This window comes from Petaurus breviceps, unplaced genomic scaffold (genome assembly GCF_028583685.1).
Source record: "Petaurus breviceps papuanus isolate PSGF00001 unplaced genomic scaffold, PetGlider_PUasm1.0 90847, whole genome shotgun sequence".
Classification (NCBI taxonomy): Eukaryota; Metazoa; Chordata; class Mammalia; order Diprotodontia; family Petauridae; genus Petaurus; species Petaurus breviceps.
Genome location: NW_027187360.1, coordinates 27,795,116 through 27,805,207, shown reverse-complemented (window position 1 = coordinate 27,805,207; position 10,092 = coordinate 27,795,116). Strand labels below are relative to the sequence as shown.

The 10,092-nt window shown below is 42.9% G+C and overlaps 1 protein-coding gene across 1 annotated transcript in view; it reads left to right on the top strand.

The window, feature by feature from the left end:
- The first annotated feature begins 1,203 nt into the window (after positions 1-1,203).
- The window catches only part of EXD3 (exonuclease 3'-5' domain containing 3), a 206,438-nt gene continuing 197,549 nt past the window's right edge, over positions 1,204-10,092 (top strand). Inside the window, exons 1-2 of the mRNA XM_069072754.1 lie at positions 1,204-1,393; positions 9,757-9,901. Coding sequence (XP_068928855.1) covers positions 1,230-1,393; positions 9,757-9,901 — 309 coding nt within the window. The 5' untranslated portion in view covers positions 1,204-1,229. The remainder of the gene's footprint in view (positions 1,394-9,756; positions 9,902-10,092) is intronic.

Below are 10,092 nucleotides of genomic sequence, written 5' to 3'. Positions count from 1 at the left end.
AAAAATAAGGCACAGAAAAGCTGTGTCCTATTCAAGGTCACACATACAATAAGTAGAGGAACTCTTTTTCTGACCCAGTCCTCTGACATAAAATTAAGGCTCTTTCCACTGCAGCAACTCATTGCAAAACTTTGGAACTTGTTTACAACTTCATGCTTTCCCTCTCCCATCTGTGTGGAGTATCAATCATATCCTCTGTCCTGAAGTTAGAATGTTCTTTCTCTTCTTTTTTGTAAATCTACACCCTTTCCCTCCTTAAAAACTTGCTTAAAGTACACCTGTTCTTCATATCCTTCCTTGATTAGCCCCACTCAATGCTGATCACTTTTCAATTTCCCTTGGCACTGATGAATTCAGAGTTTGTACCATGATAGTTTGTCCTTGTTTCAGTTTGGGTTTCAGTTCCCTGGTACTATCAGGAAAGTCACAGAGAAAGCATATCAAGGATATCCTTGGAAACTAACCTCTGTGTGTCAGTACCATCCCCATGTGCTATCTAATCCTAATTTCTGCCTCAGTGCCTCCCCAGCTGACCTGGCTTTCCTTAGTGAAAGTAGATGAATGTTGGGGGCAACTAGGTGGCCCAGTGAATAGAGCACTGGCCCCAAATTCAGGAGGGCCTGAATTCAAATCCAGCCTCAGACACTTGACACACTTATTAGCTGTGTGACCTTGGACAAGTCACTTAACCCCAATTGCTTTGCCAAAAAAAAAGTACATGAATGCCTTTCACAAAACATTTGCTGTATTTATGCATCATGGAACAGCCAAAATGTGAGGTCATCAATAGGGCTCTTCTTGCTGTGGACCTTGCTAGGTCGTTATCATACTCTGTATTGTTCTTATGTATTTCCGATGGGAGCTCCTGGAGAACTTCATAAATGCAAAGTAGGTATTAGGAGCCTGGACACTATGAACCTCTGTTCCAAATCGTTAGAGTCTCACATTATGGTGCTTAATAGGGTGTCTCACCCAGTGCCAAAGTCACTTTAATTTTCATAGGGGACTAACTGTGTACCTTTGACATCCCGTTTTGTACCTTGCCTCTTTTGCCAGCTGCAGATTAGAAAGGTCTGCTTTTGGTATTGTCTTATATGTCAATAAAGATACTTTCATATCGATTCCTTCTTTATGACTTCCCCCAAACCTTAAAAAAAAAATGCCCAAGCTTGTTAAATTTCAGTTTATCTTATGCAAGAATGTCATTTAATCCTTTCCTGTTTCAGAACATGGTAGGGGAGAATTTGTGGCTGCAGGAACAGCTGATCCAGCTGCTGATCAGTTACTGTGATGTTGCCACAGCTGCCCAGTGGGCTTTGTACTACCATCTTCCTGATGAATCTCTCCCTGCCAAAGTGGCTGAGAAGATGCATGAACTCCAGCACCAGGAGAGGTGAGACTTCTATCTCACTTTGCCTCTGTATTTTGTGGCAGGTACAAGGCTATGTTCAGAATAAGCATTAAGTTTTGAGTCCCCAGAAGCCCACAGCTTCACTCATACCTCTATCAAGTTCAAACTTTTTAGGTCACCGAGGCATCTATTTCCACAATAGGCTTTGACTTCTTTGGATAGATACAATGTCTTACTTTACTTTATGGAGGGTTCTCCCAGGACATCAGGAAATTGCCTAGGCTCTCTTAGCTCCCTAGGTCCCACTGTTGCAGTCTCTGTGCACCAAACTGTGGATTGAAAAAAGTAAAGGCAGATTTTAAATGCAAAAGCTTAGGCTGGTCCCTAAGGTTAGCAATGACCTTGTTCTTGAAACTAAGGAGATTTAATATGTTCTGCCTTTCCATTTGATTCCCATTTCACTTGTTCTTCTCAGTAGCCTGTATTTTGGGGGTGATTAAAACTAGAGGAAAAAAGAAATTAAAATGTCTAACTGTTCAGCAATAGTGGTGTCTGGGCAATAGAATTTTGTGGGATGCAGCCTACAGAGGAGGGAACCCTGGAGCTAGGAGACTATTTTGGAAATATTCAAGTGGGTCTGGGTGTGGGAACCAGGATAGCTGATTGGAGATTCAGGGGAGAAGAGTTGTATTAACAAATAGAAGAGCTGTATGTGTAGGGGGTAGTTGGAGTGGGACAGGAAACTGAAGAGGAGTGGATCTGGATTGGTAGAGAAATGGTAAAGATAGAAAATCAGGAGGAGAAGAAAGCATTTGGATGGACTGACCAGCAATAGCTCAATAGCCCATCAAGAGTAATGCTATAAAAAATGACAAGGAATATGGTTTTAGAAAAAACTAGGAAGATTTATATGAACTGGTGCCGAATAAAGTGAACAGAATCAGGAGAACACTGTACACAGTAACAATATTGTAACATGATCAACTGTGAAAGACTTAGCTATTATGATCAATACAGTGATCTAAGACAATTCCAAAGAATACATAGTGAAAAATACCATCTACCTCTAGAGAGAGAACTGATAAATTCTGAGTGCAGATTGAAGTGTATATTTTTTTGCTGTCTTAATTTTTCTTGCTTTTTTTTGTAACACAGCAAATATTGATATATAGTTTTCATGATTTCACATGTATAGTTAATATCATTTCTTCCCTTCTCAGTGAGTGGGGGAGGGACTAAAAGGTAGGAACTCAAAATTTTTTTAAATGAATTTTTAAAATAAGTGATAAATTTATTTTTTACAAGGTAATTGGGAGGGGCAGCTAGGTAGCACAGTGAATAGAGCTCCAGCTGTGGAGTCAGAAGGACGTGAGTTTAAATCTAGCCTCAGACACTTGACGATAACTGTATGACCTTGAACAAGTCACTTAACCGCAATTGCTCTGCTTTTTCCCCTCTAAAAAAAGGTAATTGGGAAATATTTAACAAAATAAATTAAAATGTGATACAATAAAAAAAGAGTAATGAAACTGGTTTTTCAATATGCGTAAGAGAAAATTCACACACTGAAAGTCATAATTTTTAAAATTACAAAATCAGAAGGGCTTACTCAAAGCATAAATCCTGCCTACAAAATTATTAATAATTGGTCATCCAACTTCTACTTTTGAATAAGCCCTGAGCTATAGCTCCAAATTAGAAAGTGATCTCTAGCCATGCTAAAACCTAAAGATTGCTGCTAACCAACCAGACTTGGCCAGATACCCTTGAAGGATAAATTCAGGGGCTCCCCTATTAAAGAGAAGGCTTTATACCAGACTTGGCCAATGGATCTTGGGCTCCTTTCATGAATAGAGGTTGTATTCATAAGTATGTAGAAATTGGGGGCTCTTCAGGCTCTCAGTACTCACTCTTTAAAAACTAAGAAACATGTCAGTTCAAAGGATCCTCACTGGTTAAATACAGCATTTCCAGGTAGGGCCACATCTGAAATACACAGTAGGCTTTGACTGACCCTCTAGATCATTGCTGTGCTGGCTCTAATCTCTTTCTTAGGGTCAGGGGCTTCCTACTTGATGTGTCTCCCCACAGTGCTTACGTACTAAGAATTACCTCTCTGATCTCTAATAGTAATGATAACTCACATTTCCATTTTGCTTTACAGTCTACCAAATGCTTTTTGCACAACAGCCCTGAGAGATAAAATTAGGTACTGCAAGCACTGTTATCTCCATTTTACAGAGTGTAAGTGACTTGCCCAAAGTCTCACAGCTTGGAAGTGGAGGAGCAGAGACTTCAATCTAGGTCATCCAACTCCAAGTTCAGTATTCCTCCCATGACAGCTCTCAGTTAAAGAGTCATTCCTCATGCAGTCAGAAGCTGGGTAGGCCCCAGGGAGCAGATGTGAAATTTCACATCTTGATGAAACATTTTACATTAATATTAATTTAGGCAATCCATGTGCCATCCTACAGTGCTCTCCCTGGACTCTGTGTTCTAAAGAGAGAACATGAAAAGGGTTTCCCACTAAGAAGGTTAGGGTTGCTCTGGAGACCCCAAAATACCAACATTCCAGGTCCTGCCAAATGAATTCAACTCGAGTCTTCTCAGCAAAAGAAAAGTAAAATTTATTAAAAGTTCGCTTGCATTAGATACAGAGTTAAGTCTGTGCGAGAAAATTCTATGGTTCTCTCACTATCCTATGGCATTGTATGGTGCTCTCACACCACATGGTGTGAAATGGGGTCTTCTGTATATAAGAAGGTTGTGGGAGGAATCTTGGGGTGGTCTAGAGGAGGAGTTTAGGGAGGGTCTTCAGGAGGAGTTAATGAGGTCAAAGAGTGATTAAGGGTGGGAAGTCTAGCAACAGACCTGCCTCATCAAATGGGATGATTCAATCAAGAGTCCAAGGGAGGTTCCCAGAGCCTGTACCTCAAGGACTCAAGGAGAGCTAGAGGGGACTCCCAGAGCCCATACTTCATCATTCCCCCCTCAAACATATGGGACCCAAATTCCTTTGGGGTAAAGGGCAAAGGTCCCAGCTTCTGAAAGTGCTTCCTACTGGCAAGGGGAATAGAGCTATCCCTGCCTCTCTGGGTCACGTTCAGGGGGTTCAGATTTCACATGCAAGGTGTCAGACTCTGGAACATGGATGATGCCAGGTCCAGTGGGCTGGAGAACGAGGATTCATTCAAAAGAGATTTGCATACTCTTAGTGGTCATCCAGAAGTTGATGGCTTGAACTCTGAAGGAGACAAACCTGGCAAGGAGGTTAAGCAAACAAAAACCAAACAGGCACCAAAAAAAAAAAACCAGAGAAAAGACAATCTCCCTGGTAGGAATTAAAGATGACTGTGGCAAGATCAAAATGCTGTCAGATATCTCTTTCCTTTCTAAATTGCTCCATGGACATTTAGCACATGGAAAGCAATAGAAGGCACAGAATCTAATAGTTTTCAAAAACAGGCAACATCTCCCAAAACCTGTTCTCTCCTTCCATCATCACAGAGTAAAAGGTTTCTTCTAGATTGGGTAAAACTAGAGTGGTGGTCAATTTAGTTTTCAAATTCTCAAAAATATCATCTGGTGGTCTGAGTCTTGAGTAGCAATTAATTTGATTGCAGTCTCTCCCAGGCCTTGGGTTTAATTAAAGTGTTCCCCACTCTGGGGGAACACTTTAGGATCTAGGAGTCAAAAACAAATGCTGGTGTGGCATAAGTAGCTCACACAGGAGTTTCCTGATTCCAACTATTGACTCAACTATCTCCCACACTTCTGAGGGAACATGGGGATATCTGGGAGACTTAACTAGAGAAAATTGGCTTCCCAATTTCACCAACAGGTTCCTTCCCAACAAGGGGAAAGGATAAGAGGAGAGAATAAGGAAGGAGTATACAAACAGATACTCAAGTAGGCAGGGAACTGGGTATGTCTAGAAACATCCCTTAAATTTCCCCTTCCATGCCCCTGACCTGACTGGTCAAGGGGAGGGTAGAACAAATTGGTTAAAATAGAGAACTTAGCCATAATAAAGTGGGTAACCTTACCTTCAGCCTCGATGCTTCCCCAAAGTTCAGTGAGGGGAAATAGAGAAGGTGGGAAAACTACCAAGCCCCAGGCTTCCCCGTCATTCTGAGTTTTGAGAAGACTGGAGGACAGGGTATTGGGAGGTGGCTCTACCACTTTTCCAATATTGGGGACAATCCTTCCAATGTCCCTCCTGGTCAGATGGGTACAGTTCTAGAGGTATTGGTTCCTGGGGCTTCCTCCAAGGGGGTGCCTTGGAGGGACACTCCTTGGACCAGTGACCCCGCTTGCAACATTGAAAGCAGGTTTCCTCACTGCCCAAGTGACTGGGCTTCCTCCAAGGGGGTCCCCTGGAGGGGCTTTTTCTGGCTATGGCAGCAGCCAAGAATATAGCATGTTCTCTGTCTCTGGTTTGTTCCCCGAATTCTTTCTCCTCTGCTGCAGCCAGGTGTCTGTTATTAAAAACTCCAAAGGCTGTCTCCAGTAATTGGGCCTGAGGTGTTTGGGGTCTCAATGCCAATTTCTGCAGTTTCCTCCTAATATATGGGGTAGACTGACTAATAAAATACATGTTAAAGATTGTTGCCCCTTCTATAGAGTCAGGATCTAAATTTTTATACTTTTTAATAGCTTCTACAAGTCTGTCTAGGAAAAGGGAGGGGTTTTCTTGATTTGTCTGAGAAATTTCTCTTTCTGATAATTTACTTGCTTTTGAAATGCAGCCCTTAGGCCTTCTAACAGGCAAAGTACCATATGGTCACTCTTTTCTCTGTCCTCCCAGATCTGATAGTCCCATCCTGGGTCACTAATGGGAACAGCAGCTGTTCCTGGGGGGTATTTTCTGGGGTCATTGCTAGCCAAACAATCCCCACATTTGGGGATTTGTTCCCAGATTCTCCTCTTCTCTTCAGTGGAAGAACAGGTAGAGAAGAGGATATGCAAATCACCCCAAGAAGCTAGCCAAACAATCTGCACATTTTGGGGCTTGTTCCCAGATTCTCCTCTTTTCTTCAGTGAAAGAACAGGTAGAGAAGAGAGATATGCAAATCACCCCAAGAAAGCTCAAATTGCAGTGATAAGTCCTGAAAGTCTTCAGTAAACTTTGTTGGGTTTTCGGGAGAATTTACCCAACTTTTCTTTAATTTGATTGAGATCTGAAAGGGAGAATGCGACTGGTACTCTAGTTGTCCCACCAGACAAGAGAGGTGCTTCCCTTAAGGGAAAAAGTCCTGAAGGTTCTATGGGGACTGGGGTTCGGGAAGGGAGATTGGAAGTCCCACTTCTGTGAGAGAGTGACAAGAGTTGGGGGGGGGGGGGCGAGGCTGGCTGAATTGGATCAGACTGCAAGACTGAGGGATCTGGCTGGCAAGGGGGAAAGTCAGCCGGCACCTGAGGGGCCACAGAGGGAGGCTCTACAGCCTGAGCAGTGGCTGGGACCTAAGCAGGGGTCCCTGAGGAGGGAGGGGCCATGCTGAGAGATGCAGGGTAGGAGATATGAAGCCATAGGAAAGGGGTCATTTAATTGGTCCCTGTTGCCCCTCTGTGGAGGGGCTCTAGCTTCAAGCATCTGTCTTTCCTGAGAACCTTGTTCTGAGAAAGTTCAACAAAAGCCATTAAGTAGGCAATTTCTATCCATCTTCCTTCTCTGTGACAGTATGATTCTAACTGTAAGAGAGTATTATCTTTTAAAGTCCCCAAAACAGGCCACAATTCATCATCTTTTATGCTATACCTAGGCCGAACAGTGTTGCAAAAAAAACCCAACTTTTCCTTTTTAAGATCTCCAGAGAAACTAAATTTTTCCAATGTTGTAAAAGACAACCCATAGGCGAACTTTTGGGAGCTACAGGCATAGGACAGGGCCTGGAAGTCCCTTCCTGCATAAAGGAAGGTTTGAATAAGCCTCGAAAAAAACAAACCAAAAAAAACTCACAAAAAAGTACCTAAAGTTCTCCCAGTTCCCTAGTGCTGAGAGAATTGAAAGAATATGGCTTACACTTCCAGACAGGGCGTCTGTCCTTATCTTCCATTCTTCAGAAGCTGCTCACATGTCCATGTTCTCCAAAACCAAACAGGACGGAAAATCTGAGGTCAGGCTGAGCAAGAAAAAGCCTCCTAACACACACACACACACACACACACACACACACCTCGAGACCCCAAAATACCAACACACCAGGTCCTGCCAAATGAATTTGACTCTAGTCTTCTCAGTCAAAGAAAAGTAAAATTTATTAAAAGTTCACTTGCATAAGACACAAAGTAAGTCTGTGCTAGAAAATTCTATGGCACTCTCACACCACATGGTGTGAGATATGGGGTCTTATAAACAGAAGGTTGTGGGAGGAATCTCGGGTGTTCTAGAGGATGAGTTTGGGGAGGGTCTTCAGGAGGAATTAATGAGGTCAATGAGTGATTAAGGGTGGGAAGCCACCTAGAGACCACAAACAATAGGGGGCTAGGCCAGTTCAAGGGTGGGAAATCTAGCAACAGACCTGCCTTATCAAATAGGATGATTCAATCAAGAGTCCAGGGGAGGTTCCCAGAGCCTGTATCTCAAGGACTCAAGGAGAGCTAGAGGGGACTCCCAAAGCCAATGATGGGGGACGGGATCCCAATAGGTTCAGCAGGAATTCTGATCTTATCTAAGACCAGAAAACCTGCAATATCGTCTGGAAAGAATTCAAGGTCCCAGGCTTAACTGGAGTGAGAGTTGTAGAAGTTTATTGTTCTGCTTTCATGAGAAGCGGGCAAGAGTCCTTTAGGGGACCTGCAAGTGAGAGGGGTACATGCTTTTACCTTTACGGGAGGGGCCTCAGTGCATAGACAAAGGTCAGAGCTGACCAAGAGAAGCATGTGAGTAGATAGTTTAGATAAGATTTGGGCCAGGTCGAAGGAGACAAAAGGCAAGGATAAAGGAGGGTGTGGGCCAGGCCCAGAAGAAATGAAGAGATTAAGTAAGAACAAAGGGGTCACAGAGTGTTGCCTAGGTGGAGTGTGGGATAGGGAGAAGGGGCAGAGCTCAAGGATGGGAAAGGACAAATTGCAGTTACAAAACAAAGTGCAGTTACAAAGTCACGGACTGGTTTTACAAGTTGGTTTCACAAATTGATCTAGACCCCAGGTACCCCATCACCCATACCTCATCAAATATATTTGAAAAAGCACAGCTGGTACATCTTTTTCTTGCTTTTTGTTCTTAACCTCTGGTCTGTGAACTCTTTATTTTTTCATATTTTGGTAACTGCATTTCTATATAATTGATTTCCTTTATAACCCTATTTATTTTGATTCATGCATTTAAAAACACTATTCCGTTGCTTTACCAGCCACTCTAGCTCCCCCAGTCATATTTTGTGACTTACCAATCTTCTGCTTTCTATACAGGTCCCACTATGTCTGATCTGACTCTCCTTCTTGCTCTCACTGATCTCCCATTCACCTCAACCTCATGTGACTAGGGTCTGGGTCTGTAACTCTTCACTAGTTTAGTTCTGTTCTCCATGGTCTTATTTGCCCTGAAAAACTTTGTCAGCTTTCATGTGACTGCGTGTAGAGTTGTGTGGCTGACCAGCCCACTGGCTAGAGTAGCCATTGAACTGTACTGTCCCTTTTAATCTTAAATCTTGTTTGCTGACATTTAGTAAAAAAGAAACTGAGGAGAGAGCTGCAAGAAGAGTATGGAAGTGTTGAGTGAATGAGATGATTCCTCATCTTTAAGCCCATAGTTGCAGATGAGGTACAGGCTGCTGGGAACCCCTGGAATCTTCCCACACGAGGCATTTGCCTGAGGCCATAAACCTTTCATTACCGCTTGGCCCAGATCTCTCACTCTTACTAGCTAGCCCTCCATTGTCCAGCTAGTTCCCACCCTTGATCCTCCCAAAATATCTGTGCCCAAATCTGTTACCCTTACACTAGCCTAGCCCTTCCTTGTTGGTCATCTCCAGGTAGCCTCCAGCTATTTCCCACCCTTAATCTCTCATTACTGGAGACTGACCTCATTTGGCTAAAGACCCTCCCCAAACTATTCCTCTAGACCCCTAAATCCTCCCACAACCTTTCTGTATATAAGCTCCATCTTGCTTCCATGAGGTAGTTGAGAATTATCTAGATTATTCTTGGCCTGCTTGTCCAATACAAGCATCACAGATACTGAGGCTCCTTAAGAGTCTACCCATTATGGTGAACCTTTAATGAACTGCTTTACTTTGGCTGAGAGAAGATTCAGTTGAATTCATTCAGCAGGACCCAGCATGTTGGTGTTTTGGGGTCTTGCATACCCCTAAACCTTAAACCTCTACCGTTGCCATAGGTAATCATGCCCACCAAAGGATAACTGTTGCTCAGTTCACTATTTTATTTTCTTTATGTTACAGGGTGGAAGTGACTAAGGAAAGAACCTATGATTCTAAAATGGAGAAAAAGAATGATTATTATTATCAATTACCCATAGCCAGGGAAAATATTCACTTCCTGCAGACCTGGGAGGAAGTGGACAAGTGCAGGGATGTGGTACTTCAGGTAAGCCATTCTTCAGGCTGAAACAGAGCCAGAACTGGCACTTTAGTGGCATGGGAGCCAAGATAGAGGAGCATGCTTAAATCTTTCATTTTTACCATCATTTCTCTCCTGCTTGAATGCTGAGTTTCAGAAAGGAATGGAAATGGAAACTTGAATAGCCTGGTAGAGCTTTAGAAAGACTTACTAAGGCA